This window comes from Xiphophorus maculatus, chromosome 10 (assembly GCF_002775205.1).
Source record: "Xiphophorus maculatus strain JP 163 A chromosome 10, X_maculatus-5.0-male, whole genome shotgun sequence".
Classification (NCBI taxonomy): domain Eukaryota; kingdom Metazoa; phylum Chordata; class Actinopteri; order Cyprinodontiformes; family Poeciliidae; genus Xiphophorus; species Xiphophorus maculatus.
Genome location: NC_036452.1, coordinates 15,883,188 through 15,902,316, shown reverse-complemented (window position 1 = coordinate 15,902,316; position 19,129 = coordinate 15,883,188). Strand labels below are relative to the sequence as shown.

Sequence of the window (19,129 nt, the reverse complement as noted above, 5' to 3'; positions counted from 1 at the left end):
TTGCACCCAGCCTGTGTGCACAGATTGATTTGTTGCCTTCAAATAGTGAAAGAAGTCAAACTGCTCTCCATGTACCAACTCCATGTGTTTCTAAACCATCTGAAGAGAATGTTGTTTGTCCAGCAGAGGGCAGAACATGCAACTTAAAGAGCTGTGTGAGTGAAAGTTGTGAGCTAAATTCTTATTATCTTTGTTGTGTTTTTATTTTCATGTACTGTTTCATATAAATGCAACGGCAAACCCTGTTCAAGAAATGGGCTTGTTACCTGAAAGCAGTTTTCATTGTGTGAAAATGGCCAATTATGAAGTGTTAAAGGGCTTAATATGAGAGCAAATTTGGAACATGATGTAGTTTTTCATGATACTATTCTAGAGGAATTAATTGTGCACAGAAGTAATATATTTCAAGTTTTCATTTCTGTTAATTTTGATGTTTATAGCTTATTAAAACCCTGAATGTTGTTTTTCAGAAAATTTGAATGATGCATCAGACCAATAAAAAATATACAGGAATGTGGATCTTCTAAAAACTAAAATCTAATTATTTTTGAATGCAAATGTGGACTTATGAGGCAAATAATTTAATTTAAAAAATAATTTTTAACTTGTATTTGCCCAATAAATACAATTCCTTAACAATAAAATGCAGTGAAGTCGTTTGTGACAATAAATACATCTTTTATTGGTTACATGCAGTCAAGAAATAAATTAAACCTAAAAACAGCAAAAAACACATTGCACTAAAACTGACCTACATTCCACATAAACCTAGAAATAAATTGTGCAATGACTTTAAAAAAAGTTAAAACAGGTAAAAAGAGAACAGAAATTAAATTGAGGGATAGTTCAGATTTTTAGATGCACAAGTTAGATTTGAACTAAACATTCAACATAATAAAAAAAAAAACTGAGGCAGACCTCAAACCAACAGTCTGCAGCATAAACAGCCATGGACCAAAATCACAATCAATAAAAATGTATTTTGTGTTGATCAAAGATCGCAGAAACCTGCTTTGTTTGGCTCCGTCTTAACTTAACACTCACTAGGTAAGATACTGACTGCTCATAATGTCTCTTGAACACCATGGGTAGAAAATCTGAACTATCCCTTTAGCATGTCTGAACTCTCCACTTTGTTGCTGAGCTGTGAACGCGGATCAATATGACCAATACTGTACGCTTCATGTCACAAAGTTTAAAGTTACGTTGTGTGACTCGCTACAAAGACTCACTAGACACTAGTTCTGTAAATAAACCAGGCGTGCTTCAACACCTTCCAACACCAGAGAAAAGGACTTAAACATTGTTCAAGCACACGTATTGAACAACTTAAACTAACCGACACGGCCGACATGTGTGAAGGTTTAGCTGACATTATTGCTAAGTAAGAAGGTGAGAAATTCTGCTTACAAGTGAGAAAAGTGTTGTTTATTGTGTCAGAAATGTAACATTTGCATAATATTTTCCTTTTATCGACATGATGCACTCAACAAACCCGAGTCAGGTGAGCAGAAAGACCCTCATGGTCTTTCTCAGAGCCAGACAGATGAACAAACACCCATTACTCACACGTGGAGCCATCATTACAGCAGTTACAAAGCACAAGAGTCGAGTCAGAACAACAGACGGCGTTAAACAACAAGGAGGGCGCAGCTGGAGACGGTGCAACGAAGCGTTCGATCTCTGCTCCTGTGCTACACAGCCAGGCGCACCAAGCCGGGTGAGGAAGCGGCGGGAGCGGAGGTGATGGCTGTCAGGGTCCCGGGGTCGAGCCTGTTCACCGTCCCGCTGCAACAAAGAGACCCAAACAATGTCACCATCCACGCATCACTTCCTCTGTACAGAATCCAGAACTGACTCAACGTGAACGTCGTTCCATTTATGATTTCGGCAACTTTCAGATGCAAATTATCCACACACCTTAATGTGTGTAGATTAAAAGGTTTATAGACATTTTCCTGGTATGTTTCTTTTGTCTGAAAAGATCAGGCAAAAGTCAAAAGCAAAGACCCAATATGTTTAAGAAAATAAAAAAAGAAAATGAAAATAGAAGCTCATTTTCCATAGCGTTATGATTCCAGGTAGAGTTTAAACTGATTAGATTTAGTAGCAAGTATCTCAAGGAGCTCACAACTTTCCAGAACTCACAGGTCACTTTCCTGGAATAAGCAAAAACAAATTTATTTGTTTTGCACATTTGAGCCACAAGACAATTCAGAGGACTTTACACGATGCATGAACACACTGATTACTTTTCAGAACCGTTTTAAAATAAACTAAATCTGCGTCGGTAAAGGAATGCAGCCAGTAAGTTCCTGGTGAGTTCTGTAAAAGTTACAGAGAATGAATGTTAACATGTAAGATACTCAGCAAACAGGTGGAACAAACCAGAAAACCTCACGGCTCCTAGTAGGACAACGGCCCTAAACATGCAGCCAGAGCTACAATGAAGGGTTTGGATTAAGCAAACTTATGTGTTAGAATAGCCTAGTCAAAGCCCAGAGCTAAATCCCATTTAGAATCTGTGGCAAGACTTTACTCATCCTTTCCAACCCTTATCGTTCGCTTGCTTCTTCCTGTCCTTCCTACCTGCCTGCTAATCATATTGATACAGTGGCTTCCAGTTGCCTCTCTCTCACTTTCCCACCTGCGTTTATTATATGATTGTACAGAAATAAAGCCAGCTTATAAGTTTGTAAGGGTCCCATGATCTGGGTTATATTTTCAGCTAAAATATTTTTTTTGTGCAATGAATTAATTTGCGTCACTGCCAGAAGTTTAGGCCGTCACTCTACCAGTTCAGGTCTGATAAAAAACTCCATAACGGGACATCAGAGCTCTACCGCCACCGTCAATCAGCTCACTCCAGCCCACCACCATCTTTATTTCTACATGATTAGAGAGGAGGCTTGTTAGGCCCAACACAGCATGCATCCCAAAACCTTCTCCGCAGGTAAAGGAGCTGGATTTACCCAGAACTAACGCCGGGAATATGACTGTCTCGGTTCTGCTGGGACAAAACACACACACGTTTGAGATTCCTCTCATCATTTCATCTGTGAAAGCGTATAGTATGCCAATAACATGCTGTGTGCGCGCGTCACTTACGCTCTGTCAAAGTACGACGTACTGAGTGCTTGAGCGTAGCTGGTGGTGTTTGCGTTGAGCGCGTTGCTGTTGTCCAGAGAGAACGCCTTCCGGGCTTTCTGGTCTTTAGCGAAGTTCCTGCAGGCGGCGAGCTTCGACTCCAGAGCCTGGATGGAGGTAAAAACACTAAGAGGGGAGAAGGGAGAGTTTCTGGAGAGAGACGCAGCGGGTAAAACAGGAAGAAGGAATCCCTCACCCCCACTTTCCGGAGTAAATCACTGACGATGTTGAGCGCTGAGATTCTGGCAGAGGGAGTCAGAGGACAGTTGCTGCCGTAGCCGTTAGACAGAACTGAAACAGCAACAAAGAATAAAAACTAAAACCAGGAAATCTAAGACTGAAAATAGTTCTTCACTGTGATAAAGCAATATATATATATATATATATATATATATATATATATATATATATATATATATATATATATATATACTGTATATATACAGTATATAGACTTTTGGGTTGTATTGAACAAAAAATAAAAGTCTGGGATGTTTTAAAAAATGTGAAAATAAAAATAGTTGTAATGTTTTCCATATTTTTTTACTTGTTTTCTAAATTTGATTTTATTCATTTTCCAGCTTGGTTTTTGTTAGGACAGTGGTGGCTTCATCACAAGGCTGTTGACCAAAAATAGGTTTCGTCTCATTTTCTCTACATTTCAAAAAGCACAAAGAAAGAAAATATGTATTAAATGCTTCAATAAAAGAAAGAAAGAAAATAACAAAATGCAATTTAATGAATTTTAATCACTGATCATGCTTTTCTTGAATTTTATTTTACATGTTTTATTATTTTTTTCTCAAATTATGTTTTGTATATTTTCTGTGTATTGATAAGAAAATCCCTGTTTTTGAATTCCTTTTCTCTAAAGCTTAGACGTTAACAAATTTTGTTCTCTTTTTAGAAAACTCTCTTTCTTTATCACCGTAAGATAAACCTCCAGAAACCAGGAAGCCTTTCTCTAGCCGTTTCATCTTCCTTTACGTAAAATTAAATCAGCAGGACATTTTGATAAGTCATGTATTCTAAGTCTGAACCCATCTGACGATGAAGGTAACGCAGTCGGATGAACAATCTACCTGATGGATTGGCGAAGGCGTTGTCCAGACTTTTGGTCAGAGGCGTTGCAGGGAGGGAGAGGGAGGCTTGTACTGCGGAGTCCATCTTGATGTTGTCCTGCGTCGGGGAACTCGGAGCCGACATCCGGCTCATGTCTGCCTGCCTCTCTCGCACGGCCAGCTCCTGACGCAAATCTTTAAACCCCAACAGATGGAAAAAAAAAGGTCAGCAGGAGCCTTGAAAAAATATTTACATCATTTTAAAATGGTCATATTTTGTCATGTTACAGCCTCATACTTCAATTTGTTTTACTGAGAAACATTGTGAAGTTGAAGTCCACGAACATCAATTTCCACATCTTTATTAGTTACAATGAGAGGAAGGCGAAGGCAGCAGCTGAGTGAGTGACAGAGTGGATCATTTGTGGGATTCAGTCAATAACCACCTCGAGCTTCATCCTTTAACCTTTGCACCGACACCAGAAGCGACTCCTTCTCGTCCAGCTCGCTCTCCAGGAAGGCGTTCCTCTCGATGGCCTGGTTCAGGCGCTGCTCGAAGTTCTCCAGAGAAACGATGGTGGCTCTGAGGACGCAGCGTAAACATCAAGACGGGACAAAAAAATTACTATTTCACTGCAAAAACACAAAATTTCACCAAGTATTTTGTTTATTTTCAAGTGAAAATATCTTATCACGCTTGAAATAAGACAAAGCTAACTTACAAGTAACTTTTCTGCTAGATATAGAAGCTTGTTTTAGGTAAATAATTCCTTAATATTAATGAATAAAAGTTGTAGTTCCACTAGTAGATTATCTCAATTATAACAAGACATTTATCCCATGTTAGAAGTGAAATAATCTGCCAGTGGAACTAGAAAATTTTCATTAATATTAAGAGGTTATTGACTTAAACTTATATATTTTCTGAAAAGTTACTTGTAAGTTAGTTTTGTTTTACTCCATAATGATATTTGCACTAGAAACATGACAAAAAAAAATACTTTTTGCTTTTTCAGGGTTTGATCTGAAAGAAGTTCTTTAAAATGAAAAAAAAAAACCATCTGAACAGATCAATTTTGATTTCTAACCTTTTTCCGTCTGAAGACCACGCAGAATGTTCAGTGTTATTTGTACACAACTTTTAAAAAATGTGCAATGCAGTAACTAATTGTAACTGGGAATAACATGCACAGACCGTTTGGCTCTCTCCAGGTCATCGTTGGACTGCTCCAGCTCTCGGACGTATTTGTGGAGCTTCTCCTTGATGCTGCGCGTTTGTCCCAGGTCGTCCTCCAGCACCGAGATCTGCTTGAAGCTCTGAGAGTACTGCTGCTCCAGCCGCTCCTGAACACGGAGATGTTCAAAATAACCATTTCAATAGAGACATGGACACAGTGTTCCAGCTCCTGTTGCTCATCACCGTCCATCTTTCTTCAATATGCCCTCTTTTAGCTCTTTCCACTCCTGCGGCGGATGTGAACTGTGACCCATTTATCCCGGAGACAATAAGCTCAATAAAAACCATGAGGCTTTCTGTGTCTGACCTACATCTGCTGATGAATCGCCGTGGGAACAGAAAGCAGCCACACAGGTCTCTGTCTCTGCTCCTGTGCCTGCTGAAAACCAGGGATACCTAAAGCAAACATTTTTTGCTTTAGGTATCTTTAGTCAGTACTTAAAGTAGCAGGTACTGACTCAAATCATCAGCAGGGAGGCAGGAGAGCTTCTGGGCCAAGATGTCTGACGGGTTTTCGTTTACCAGACATGGACCAGAACAAAGATTGTGTGAAGAATTTCTGATTTTCGCATTTTTATTGTGTAAAAAGCAGCTGGAAACATGGACTGGGAAACGTGGTAATTATAGGAATGAGTCTGAGCCTCATGAATTATTTATTAGAGCTGTGCATTGTCGGTGTTCAGAAAGAATGGGGCCAAGCAGGTGGCAGGATTAGAAAAGAGGGGGTCTCAGATACGTTTGCAAACGGCTCCACCTCCAGCTTTAAATCCTCCCTTAACAGAAATGTTTGATTTAGGGCTCCAAAACAAGAAGGCGGCCAGTATCAGGTGTTTTGTGGTTGTTTCTGGAGTTACCTTCAGCGTCTCCACCTCGTTCTTCAGCCGCTGGTTCTCGGAGTGCAGGTCTTTGACGCGGTGCTCGGCCTGGCCCAGCTGGGCCTCCAGCTCGGCCTCCAGCTCTCTGCTCCCCTCCTGGAACTCCAGCAGCTCCTCCTGGGCCTCCTCACAGCTGTGATGTGAGCAGCCATTAGACAACAGGAGGAGGTCTCATGAATCAACTGCTACAGCTAAAAACATTTTCTTTTTTTTTACTTTTTCATGTTTATTTTATCGAGCCGCAGCTCTGACCCACATACAGCCAACAAAACTCAAACACGGGAGGCGCTTCGGCGGATTTACGTGCTCAGCATTACTACATTTGTCAGAGGTCAGAGGTCAGTCTGTACTTCAAGTGTAGATGTGTCTTGCTTCCCTGCGGTAGAAATATGATAGACTGTGTTGATGATGGCAAAAGAAGAAGAAGAAGAAGAAGAAGAAAGGAAATCCTTAAAGCACCTTGATAAAGCTACGGCAAAAAGAGGCAATGTGGGGGTCGGTCACCCAGTCTCCATGGCAACCATGAGTAATTCACTGTAATACAGAGAGGAGATCTTCCCAGCCCACATCCATCACCATCTACAACAATTCTTTGAAGAATATATGAATAATATGAATTACAGCAACATTTTAATTTTGGGATCAATAAAATATTTTTGAATTAAACATCTTAGTTTGGAGATTTCAGTCCAACCACTGAAAATGTAAACATGCGATGAAACTGGAATCGTGCTTATTTTTAGTTAAAAATTTGGATAACAAAAACTCCTGCTGGGTCTGGCATAAAAAGAAGGATAAAAATGCCCAGTGGTAATTATGGTGAAGGACGTGTGATGCTGTGGGCTTCTCTCCCTCTTACTGGAGGGAAAAACCTCTTGAACACCAGCAGAGTTTGGAAAAAAATATATATACTTAAACTGAAGCTTCATCACGGTTAGGCCTTTCAGCAGGATAATGATACAGAACGTGTGACCAAATCCACTCAGAAATGATTCGCCTGACACAAAATTAACCTTTTTTCAGGACTATCTCAGCATCCAGACCTAAAACCTTCTGAAAACCTGAGGAGGATCTAAAGAGAGGCAGAGGAATAATCAGAGATCCCTCCCTCTGAATATTACCACTCGATAAAAAGATGTAGGACGAGACTGATTGCTGTCCTATAAATAATCTGTTATTTCTTCCCCAGTGAACACATTGCATTAAACTCACATCCACTGTGCGTGACAATAAACGTGACCATTTCTGTTAATAAAGTGGTAGAAATGTAAGAATGTCTTTTAGTGGCTCGGTTTTTCTGATCACTGTAATATTCCGTGTTTGATTCAAATGATTTGGTACTTGTAGAAAATATATCTTTTGACTCTCAGTCAACTTAAAGATAATATTTCAATCTGCTTCCTTTTGCAGGATGTAATGGAAGGTTGTTGTTGTTTTTTATTTTGCTCTACAATGTCTGATAATCATACAATGATGTTAAATTTGCGAATCTGGAATTTAAAAAATTGTTTCTAAATATTTGGTGTTCCCTGACAGAGTTTCACCAAACTTTCTACAAAACAGGACAACATTGTTAGATTAGTTTCTGCTTTTGGCGTACAAATTCTGCTCTCAGATCGATGCTGTTCAACTAAAACTGGTGGTAAAAGCAGAAAGGACATATTTATTTAGATGTAACATCAAATATTAATGAATCAACGTGAAACCAGGCCTGAATATAAAGAGAGAATCAAACTTTCTCAGTGTTTTCACCTCACTGGACTCAAACCTAACGCCCCATAACCTCTCAGAACATTTCATAAAAATCAATGTTTATCAAGATGACACTGGTGCAGATGATACAGAAGAACACGTGACTTCAGAGCAGCTTTACCGTAAAGAACTGATTATGTAAGCGTCTGCTGACGAGGTCATGGACACACACACACACACACACGCACGCACACACACATCCAGCTGTCTAAAACTGGCATCATGTGAGCTCAAGTGTTGCTGGTGGCACAGAGCCAGGGAGTCCATTTGTCCTCGGCACATGGGGGTAATACTAAGAGAGGCTTTGAACTGGTTTCACTTTGAAAAGGTCGAATATTACACGCATGTCCACTTCATCCTTGTTGCCACGCTTTAAAGACGCTCCCGCCTGGGGAAATGAGCAATCAGAATCCTCAACGGAGAAAAATCACACACTTTTAGGGTAAATTTTCATCATATGCACAGCCCATTTTGACTTGAATTACCTTTACTACAGTCATACCTTCCAACTGAGCAGAAAAAAGTTACTGTATTATTGACACAATACTTGGATAAATCAGACCAGAACACCTTCTTGTGTTTGCAGTGTCCGCCACATGGCAATCCATGCTATTTTTAAACCACAAGATATGCCTTTTGAGGTAAATAAAGGTCAAATTCCCTGCTTTAAAAGAACGCCTCTCAGTTGATGATCTATAAATAGCAGGCAGCCTCAGCTCTGAAGGACGTTTATTGTCTGAAAACTTTCACATAACTGGGTGTCGGCTTCCGTTGACACAAGATGTTTAGAGCTCAGTTTTATCTAATCAAGTCTTTAGCTGCGTTCCAGCTTTAAGACTCAGGTAAGTTTCACTGCCTTCAGTGGGAATCGTGCAAAAAGAGGAAAGAAACAAAGAGTCTTTGCAGCTCTTTCTACCCTCTGTGAAACATGAGCTGCTGAGAGACACTTTTCCTGCTCAATGCGCAGAAGAGTGCCACTGGAGATGGAAAAACTGGTTTCATTTGAGAGCATGAAAACGAGCGGTGGAATGATAAGATACAGCGTTCCTGAACAGAGTTGCAGCTTCGCAACGTCTAAAACATCGTGAAGCTGGGAAATGATCCAAAGCACAACAGCAAGTCCAATGAATGGCTTGAAAATATATGATGTGACTTAATCAAAGTCTGAACTTAAATGCTCAAAACAAATAGATGCATGGTCTTTAAAAGAATGATTCATGCTCTAAAATACATTAAAAAAATATTTCTGCACAGAAACGTCGGCCAGAATTCCCCACAGTGATGTAAAAACACTCACTGCCACTCATTATGTTCACTTGGTCCGAGTTGCGACCCAGAACGACACCATAGGTTAGTCATTTTGTGGCGTAAAGGAGCTTTTTGTGCTGCTCTTTCATATAAAATCCCTGTGAAATATTTTATATTCTTTACGGTTATATCATGATAAAAGTGGGAATGTTTACAAGAGGGTAAACATTCCCACTGTTTACCCTCTGATCTACCTTTGAAAAACAGTGGAAAGATCAGATTACCTCTAGATATTGATTATGCTCAGTAAAAACATATAAATAGCCCTTGGTAAATAACCTGAACCTTTCTGTTTCTGCAGGGGAAAAGCATCCATGTTGTCATTACTTACCCTTTCTTGTACTTGAGGGAAAGAGCTTTCCAGAAATCAATTTCCTCGTCCTTCGAGGAGAATTTTGGCATCATGTCCATTTCCATGGCAAACAAATCTACAGGAGAGAATTAGCAAAGAGCATATATTACCTTGAATTTACTTTGAATTATCAACCTCAAACAAGAGTCAAGATAAAATCATTTTTGACAGGTAACGCCATCCTCAATTCTGTTTATAGTCATCCATTTTTACATTTAAAGACTCCTAAACACAAACTGTCTACTGCTGGCCTGAAAACTACTTGGCACCCTGATAAATCTTTATAAAGAGCCTCAAACTACATTCAGCTTTGATCAGTTTCGACAATCTTTGCCCATTCCAGCACAATCTCTCCTGATCATCCTCGGTTCTCCTCTTCAGCTCATCGTCCTCCACAGGTTTGCTACGGGTTTTGGTCTGGAAACTGGAATGGAAGAAGGTTGATTTTTTTATCTGGTGTGGTTCTGTATTGATGTAATTACATGTTTTAGATCGTTATCCGCTGAAAGATCCGACAATGACCTATTTTCAATGTAAAAAAAAAAAATGACTGGGTTTATGCTGTTTTGACCAGACAGTTTGAGCCTCATCATTTTTTACAGGCAACCAATGTGATCAGACTGAACCTCTTCCGCAGGATGACAGTAAATAATGTTAACGTGATACAACCCAGCAATGTTGCACTAAATCAACTAAAGCCTAGATTTGTCAACATTTGATTAAATTAAAAAGTAGCCCTGGTTGGCTTATTTTTGGCGTTACAAAGAGATCTTGATAGTGTCCAAGGGACCAAAATTATTACAAATCCTCCATCGTACTTGACAGTGGACCAGAGGTGAGGTGTTCATGGAGTGGAAATATTTAATCAAAGCCCACATTTCCAGTAAAAGTCTCAGGAGAGTGTAGCAGAAGCCTCATGTTTCAATGTTTGACCCTAACCCAGCGATAAATGTGGAGGGCGCTAGTAAACTGAAGTTACTATTTTTGGACCTAAAGAGGAACGATCTAGAGTCAATGCACAGCTTCAGTTATTACAACTAAAACCTAGAGATCAGGCCCGAAACCTGGGAGCAGTGATGGACTCTGACCTGAACCTCCAGAGCCACATAAAGACAGTCACAAAGTCGGCCTTCTATCACCTGAAGAACATTTCCAGGATTAAAGGACTAATGTCTCAGCAAGATCTAGAGAAACTAATTCATGCTTTTTTCTTCAGTCGCATTGATTATTGCAACAGCGTCTTCACAGGTCTGTCCAACAAATCAATCAAACAGCTGCAGCTGATCCAGAATGCTGCTGCTGGCGTTCTCACTAAAACCAGGAAGATAGAGCACATAACACCAGTTTTAAAGTCCCTCCACTGGCTCCCTGTAGCTCAAAGAATAGACTTTAAAATACTGTTGTTAGTTTATAAATCACTGAACGGCTTAGCACCACAATACATTAAAGATCTGCTTTTATTGTATCAACCTTCCAGACCTCTCAGGTCTTCCGGTTCTGGTCTGCTCTGCATCCCCAGAACCAGAACCAAACGAGGAGAAGCAGCTTTCAGCATCTATGCACCACAAATTTGGAACAAACTTCCAGAAAACTGTAAAACAGCTGAAACACTGACTTCTTTTAAATCTCGACTAAAAACCCACCTGTTTAGAATTGTATTTGAAATGTAATCAATTACAAATTTATTGATGGAACTTGACTTAATGCTGTGTTTTGATTATTGATTCTATATTGCTTTGTGATTCTGTGTTTGTAATGATGTAAATCACTTTGAAATGCCTTGCTGCTGAAATGTGCTATACAAATAAAATTTGATTGATTGATTGATTGATTGATTGATTGATTGATTGATTGATTGATTGATTGATTGATTGATTGATTGATTGATTGATTGATTGATTGATTGATTGATTGATTGATAAACGCAGTGCATATATAAGACAAAGTGAGACTGGGACTTACACCACAGCAGGGCATAATTAATCAGAAACACTCAGTGAAGACTAGCAGCCTCCAACATGATGGTTAAACAAAGGGCTTCATACAAATGTATGTCACACTTCTCAGGTCTTTATTTGTAAAACTTTTTTTTTTTTGCATGTGTTGTTTCATTCCACTCACAACTATGCTCTGCTTTGTGATAGTTCATCACATGAAATCTCCAAAAAATACAATAAGATGTGCAGAGCTGCTCGAATGACTTTTTATTACATTCAATAATGATGAGATCAAAACACATTTGTACATAAAAAAAGATCTTAATTTAGTCTAATTTGATTGCAGAGAGCACTTTTAATGTCTAACAGACAATATTATTTTATTCATAAATGGTGATCAAATAATTTATCTTGTCTATTATTAAATGTTTAGTGTATTTATTATTTACGACTAGTGTCACATCAAAAATACCCTTAAATTAGGTGGGGATTATATTTTTGTCTTTCAGAAATGACACGGTACTTTTTTATGTATATATAAATGGATCTGGGTTTAATGGGTTAATCGATGATGAAGCTGAACACAGATCAGATGTTTATCAGATTTTAATGGCTCATAAAGAAAATATTAAGTTGTACATTCTACTGAAATGTAGACAAAATGATAATAAGCGTCCATTTTTCCATATTTATATTTAATATCGGACTTTATTGGGGTTAGGGCGAGACACATCGGTGATGCTGTTGAGCTCAGCTGTCAAAACTGGGTGTGCAACAATCCGAACACACGGCCAGCCAGAGACGACCACGATGGATCCAGTATTTTAATTATGTTTATTTATTTTTTTACTTCAAGAAAAGGACTATATAAAAACAAAGTGCATCAGTACCTGATCATCGCTTCCAAAGGTTTATCGGTCCATCGCTGCTCGGAGCTGCTGATGCTGACCGTCCTCTGCTGTCTGATCTCCGCTCCACTGGGCTCAGCGGGATTTAAAGGGGAACACACCTATAAAATAAATCACAGTTTCTCCTATTATTAATTCCTGTTCTATCTATTTCTACGGGATGTTGAGAGTGAGTAATTTATCTCCACAGAGGAACACAGAATAAAAATATGCATATTTGAAACACATTTTAAATACGTTAGAGGCACAGATGGTTAAAAATTTACATACAAATGATTTTTTTTTATGGGAAAAAAGTCATGGTTGTTGACGGCACTTAAAATAAATTCACTGATTTGGGAATTCATTTTTTTATTTTTATTTTTTACAGAAAATCATTTAGATTTGGGGTGGACCAGTGGACCTGCTCCATGGGCATTACTACTGCGCAATATTGCGCATAAGACACAAGTTTATTAAAATAGCACCACCTACTGGTAATCCAAGAGCACAGACTGTGCTATTTGAGCTACTGTATATTATATATATATAAGAGCTATATTTCAGATTTGCGTCAAGTAAATATGACAGATTGGGATGTAAAAATATGTATAAATAATAATAATTTTAAAAAAAAACAGAAAAAAGGGGAAACAGTAACGAGAAACTGAAAGAAGTTGTTTTAAAATGTTCCATCTTTCAACCATGACATTTTTTAATGAAGAGCTTCCATATTAAGCTAGCGAATATGTAGCAGGTCTGTCCTATATTTCAAGATAAAAATTTCAGCAGTAAGTTTACTCACAAACCTAAATTAGTCCAAATATTAATTGCTGTATAATTTTATTTCTATGTATAGCTATAATTTTCAACCAAGGACAATCAAGTAAAAACAAACAAACACAGGCAAAAGACAAAACAGACCAAAAAAACAAAACAAAAACAAAAACAAAAAAACCCGTTTATTCTTACGTCGTGACGTCAGAGCGCAAGTTGAGGGAACGTGTTACCGTGGTAACGGAGGACCAGCTCAGCTGTCCCGAGTATTTCCTAGGAGCTTCAAAGTCTTCCTTCAAACTTCTGGGACGCCATGGAGGATGATGAAGAGAGAAAAACTTTGTTTGACGTGGTGTACGGCAGAAAGTCAGAGGTCTGTGCCGAAAGTTCGCAAATGCTGCGTTTTATTTGTCTCGGAAGTCACAATTTCGGCCTGGAAGTGACATCACATTTAGTAAACAAAGCTGTCATAAATACGAATTAAAAGATCGCTCCTGCAAGTTGCACAGTGTTAGTGCACAGTGACCACATTGGATGTTTAGGACACATTTGTAACATGCACTGTACTGAATTGTTAAAAGCACTAACCCGTTTTCTGTGTACTGAAAACAATAATTCAAGCTAGTTTTCTAAATTGCAGTGGTTCATTGTTCGGTCTATAGGTTGATTTGGTCCCCAGATCTGACTTCCAAGGCAAATGCAGTATAACATTGTGGCAATGTGTAAAATACAACCTTGTTCACTCTTCTCACAAGTAAACTGTGTTGCCATTTCTGTATACATTTCTGAAAAGACACGAGTAGGCATGTAATGTCATTATTGAGCAAAGGGGCACTTTATGGGTGTCCAACTTGATCCTTCTTGTTTTATGTGTCACTGCCGCACATCTAAGTCAAAAGGCTGAATTATTTCCTCCGCATGTCCTTGTGTCCTGCAGAGATTTCCTAATGAACGATATGTTTGATTCTGGAAATGGATAAATATTGAAACATGCAGGAGTTTGTGAGGGATTTACCCCCCTCAACAGGTGTTGTTGTTTTTTGTGCTTCCTGTATTGTTGCTTTATTTAATATTTTGTTTTGATCATCCTCTCTTTCCTTTGAGGTCATGTGCTGCCATGGAGGCGCACCCATGAGCAGTGATGCCTAGGACCTGGTGTTTCCAATTTACCTTACTGGGAAGGTCCATTGTTTGAGAAGGAGGAGAGATGTTTGTTTTATTTTTTGTTTGGTCCCAGCTTATTTTTGTTTTTGTTAAATTGTTAGTTGTAATTCTGTGAATATTTGTTCAGGAATATTGTTTAGCACAAATGTTTGTTCTTTCGTTTACCTGGAAATGTAATTGTTGTCTCCGCCCCTTAATTAGTCCTGGCCATGCTTTAAAAGCCAGGTGGTTTGAATCAGAGGGGTGGCTCCTTCTTGGTAGTGTAATGTGCAAAGAACTGATAAAGAAAAGATTTAGAGCTCTATAATGGCTGGACTTTGTCTGATTTTGGATCGCAAACCAACAGAGTTCAGGGTTTTTATGGCAAAAATAATTGCAGTTTGGTCCCTTGAATTTCACGTTTTGTCACAGGACGATCAAGTTTTAACAGTTTTGGAGTTTTTTGTGGTAGAAACTATTTTACTATTTTGCTGCAGATACTGCTGCAAAGGCGAGTCTCTACCAGCTTTACTGCTTCTCTTATTAATGTCCTCTCTGCCAGTTTCGGTCAACGGTAACTATTGATCATGCTTTTCCAGTTTCAGATTATGGACGTTCAAAGCCTGAAACACTGGTTTTATAACCTAACCCTGCTTTAAACATCTCCACAGCTTTATTCCTGGCCTGTTTGCTGTCTTCCTTAGTCTCCATAATGTTTGTTTGCCTTTAAAACTTATGTGAGACCTTTATAGAGCAGGTATTTGCTGTATTTTGTTCTGAATATCCAGCTCCTCCTCTATTTCACCTTTACACCACAAGGTTATCCTTGAATGAGGTGAGAGAGTCACAGAAGAAAACTGCAGGCTTGGACTTTTAGGGCCTGGAGAACAATGGGTTTCTAGGGTGTAAGCTGTTGAAATACACAACAGAAAAGCTCGGTGAGACTTTGCACTGTCGCTACTTCAGCAAAACTCAGACAGAGATGAGGTTGGAATAACAAGTGATGGAGAAAATGGAGGCAGAAGAAACAAAAGAGGGGAGTGGGACTAGTTTACTATACCAGATGAAGAAGGAAAAGATGGAGGAAGATGTGGTTTGTATACAGTTTGGGGTTTTTTCATAGATTTAATTAAACAAATTTGTTTCTTTTTATTCTTGAAAAGGTCAAAAAGCTACTAATACAGACACTGTCAGGTAGCAAGCTGGCTAATTCTGAAGGCTCTTCATTTTCTCTCTCTCTGCAGAAGGTCGTGCTGCAGCAGCTGACGATGGTAGCCCAAGTCCCCAGCGATTCTGCTGATAGAACAGAACTGGGAGGTCAGCCACCAATTACCTTACAGCTACAGAGCTTGACACTTTAATTATCTGATACCAATTTAATTCAGTTTTCCTTAAGGGGGACTGATAATGTGACGATATTCCTTGTGATATAATAAACGAATAGCCCTACATTCTAGTCTGTGCAGAAAAACCCCAGAGGGACATTTTTTTTCTAGTAAAATCCTGTCCTGTCTTCACCGTCTGAGTGTTTTTACACCTCCTTGTGTAAATGTCTGTTCATCGACGTTTATGAGAGCTGCTGACGAAATCCCTAGACATTTACTGGAGTAGAAAACCAACTATAAAAGCTGGGATAGTCGTGGAGCTGTGTGTTTATAACAAGCTGGTTTTTATGTGGCAGTGTGCAGCCTAACAAACTGTTTGTTTGCTTCTGAGCAGCTCGTTATCAAAATCTCCTCACTCAGTTAACCAAACAGCACAAGTTGGATTATGGGATCACAGGGCTGCTGCTCATTTATCCCACCTGTCTGCTACACATCATTGAGGCAAGTTCTGCTTCCAGGTAAAAGTCAGATTGTCAGATTTGTACATATAGATGACTGTGTTTGTCTTATAGGCATCTGAATACATGCTGGATTGTTTTTTGAACGAACTCCAAGCCACGCAGGAACACCCGGACTGGTAACCATTGCTTTGCTAATGAGAACGTCTCAGAATCATTGTTCCCCGAGTCTCTTTCTATATTTTCCTTGGTCTCTAACGAACTTCTGAGGCCCGAATTAACGCTTAGGTTAAATCACACATATTAGACCTCCGTTTACTCCAAAGGTGACATTTGGAGACAATTTACATTTTCTCGCTTGAATGAATAGTTTTGCGATAAACTTCTATTAGGTGCGTTTGGCCTGATGCCAAAGACTCTTTTGTTTTCAGGCAGCAGATGAAGCAAAAGTCATAACAAAGGCAATAAAATTTGGCTCGATTCATAAAATCTGCACACTTCACATCAGTCCACCCAGCGGAAAGCATTTGAGCTGCAAATGTTTTCCACAGAAAGTGAAGGAATCGACAAACGTTAGCAGCCATCAGCGAGTTCAGGAGCTAAATGTAAGCTGACTGACATTTAGTCAGCTTACATTTAGTAGCCAGTATGACTTTCCCATGAGTTGTGCTACTAGAATGGCTAAAGCAGCCTAACACGAGTTAAACTTAAAACGCCTTCAGTTTGCCATCATTAATGTGAAATTACAGCTGCTCAAAGGCGGATGGAGATGAATGAAATAAATTAAATGATTTTCTTACTGCTGATAATCTGCTGAAAATGTTTCCAGAGGTAGACCTGTGAAGGTTGAGCTGCATTTAAAGGCCTGCAAACTCTCTTTTCAGCAACTTGCTGAAAGCTAAGATTGCTTTCATGTGGCATAGTCTGGAAAGCAGACAGTTCAAGCAATGGAGCTACAAGGTGAGCTCTTTACATCTCTTCCTTGAAGTGCCTAGAGATGTTTCTGCCGATACCATCAGGGTTTTTTTTTTTTCAGCTGTCACCTTTGTGTGTGTAGTTTTGAAGCTGCCTGTCATTCTGCAGGTGCTGACTGCAGATCAGGTAGATGTGAACCCAGTGTTCACCAGGCTTGAAAAAGTGGAGGAGAGCATAGAGACGGTGGTCTGCCGCGTCCTGATGCCGCTGCAGAAGCTGGTTACGCATTTAGAAACTTCTAAGGTTGGTCTTCTGTTTTCTGAACAAAATGTGAAGATATAGCAAATGTGTACACAATTTGTCATGTTACAATCGCAAACTTCATAATTACAAACTGGTAGATAGATAATACATGTGTTTTATAAGTACAAATTAGAACAAAGTGCTATGTATTTGTATTCAGCTTCCCTGACTCAGGACTTTATAGAATCAACTTTTACTAAAGCCTCTATCAACTCTATTACCTCTAGTGTAAAGTCAATTTGGTCCATTCTGCTTTTTTTGGTTTCTTACTGTTTTGGGGAAAACACAACAAATATCTGTGGCTTGTAAAGACTCTCACACCTGAGCTGTGGATCCCCACAGATCCTCCAGAGTTACTCAATCGTACCATAACAAAAAGGGACACAGTTCAAGGCATATGAATACTTGTGGAAGTCACTGCAATGTTGTGGCTGCCTGATTGTGTTTCCAGGACCTTCCAGGCGCCATCTTGGATAATAAACCAGAGTTTTTGAATCCTCCCGAGGCTTTGGAGGAGCTTTTGGACCGAGATGAGCTTTTGAGTCCCCAGCAGTACCTGCAGATGTACCACAGCCCCTTAAACATCAGCATTGACTTAGGTAAAAGGAACTTCATTCTCAGTCTGAAAATAAAATTCACCTCAATAGTTAGTAATTTCTGGTTCTATGAAAAGTCATATTAACTGTAAAGTATGAACACAGATTAAAAAAAAAAGGAAGAATATTAACATTTTACTTTGTTGTTGTTCAACAGGACAAGTCAATCTCAGATCCTTCTTCTAGAGCTTCCAGCCATCTGTCTGTCCGTCTGTCTGTCTGAGCACCATGAAAAACACCCAGTTCACAGTGAATGTTTGTGTTTAAAGTAAGAGAGCATGTTGGAAACTTAATGTAATAAATGCAACACTGTTTTTAAATCACATCAAATGGTAATTTTAACATTTTCACATGTATTTTACCTTTCTTTCCAAGGATTGAAACTTAAGCACGTCATTTTTAATTTGCGTCTTAATGTAACTTTTTTGACAGATGGGGACAGTTCAGTTCACTCTCTTATTGCACGTGTGTCAAACTCAAGGCCCGTGGGCCAAATCCGGCCCACTGTAGGTTTTTATGTGGCCCTCTAGATTCTAGACTAAGCACTAAATGTGCTTAAATATTATGTTATCAATCAAATTAATGCAGTTTTTATTCATTTACTGCCAAATTATATCAGTCTCTCCAGTTTCTTGAAAATTGTGGAAATTTCCACAAAATCAACAAATCCCAGCACTTTTCTGAGCTAATTATTGGGAGTTTATTGCAGATTTTTCTCAAAAATTGTTAAAACTTTTTTACCTGTACCCTCAACCCTAATTGATGTCATATTATAGCCCATGATCTATACAGCGAGTAATAAAAAGTCAAATTTACCATCATAAACAAGTGCAAATATTTCCAAATTAGTACCACAAACACTTTTTATTGCAAAACATTTCTAAAAAAAATTGCGAAATCCTGGAGGGACTGAAAAGATGATCAATAATATTATTTAATTTGAAGAATTCATTGATATTTTAACAGTTTTGAACAGGTTTCATCAATACCATCTGGCACCACCGGCCCTTTAAAAGCACTCAGTGATCTTGATTTGGCCCAAAACAAAAATTTGTT

General features: G+C 38.9%; 2 protein-coding genes across 6 annotated transcripts; one reads left to right on the top strand and one right to left on the bottom strand.

Annotated features, from left to right (window-relative positions):
* Window positions 1-657: 657 nt before the first annotated feature.
* Window positions 658-12,649, bottom strand: LOC102223305 (nuclear distribution protein nudE-like 1-B). 4 transcript variants are annotated; one of them, XM_023340854.1, is made up of 10 exons: window positions 12,560-12,649; window positions 9,712-9,808; window positions 6,300-6,453; window positions 5,404-5,552; window positions 4,655-4,791; window positions 4,230-4,403; window positions 3,344-3,438; window positions 3,109-3,254; window positions 2,973-3,007; window positions 1,704-1,788 (listed from the first exon to the last, which is right to left on the bottom strand). In XM_023340854.1, the coding sequence occupies exons 2-10, from the start codon at window positions 9,795-9,797 to the stop codon at window positions 1,778-1,780; spliced, it is 987 nt and encodes a 328-aa protein (XP_023196622.1). In that variant the 5' UTR covers window positions 9,798-9,808; window positions 12,560-12,649; the 3' UTR covers window positions 1,704-1,777. The 4 variants fall into 4 exon arrangements, with proteins under 4 accessions (XP_005805428.1, XP_023196621.1, XP_005805429.1 ...); XM_005805371.2 differs by lacking the exon at window positions 2,973-3,007 and having other exon boundaries at window positions 658-1,788; XM_023340853.1 differs by having other exon boundaries at window positions 1,695-3,007.
* A 911-nt stretch (window positions 12,650-13,560) lies between these two features.
* Window positions 13,561-18,577, top strand: tex47 (testis expressed 47). Of its 2 annotated transcripts, XM_014471169.2 has the most exons (8): window positions 13,561-13,706; window positions 15,721-15,793; window positions 16,196-16,302; window positions 16,374-16,438; window positions 17,144-17,219; window positions 17,343-17,477; window positions 17,929-18,076; window positions 18,231-18,577. In XM_014471169.2, exons 1-8 carry the CDS (start codon window positions 13,647-13,649, stop codon window positions 18,257-18,259), a joined length of 693 nt encoding a protein of 230 aa, XP_014326655.1. In that variant the 5' UTR covers window positions 13,561-13,646; the 3' UTR covers window positions 18,260-18,577. The 2 variants fall into 2 exon arrangements, with proteins under 2 accessions (XP_014326655.1, XP_023196124.1); XM_023340356.1 differs by having other exon boundaries at window positions 17,144-17,477.
* Window positions 18,578-19,129: the final 552 nt, after the last annotated feature.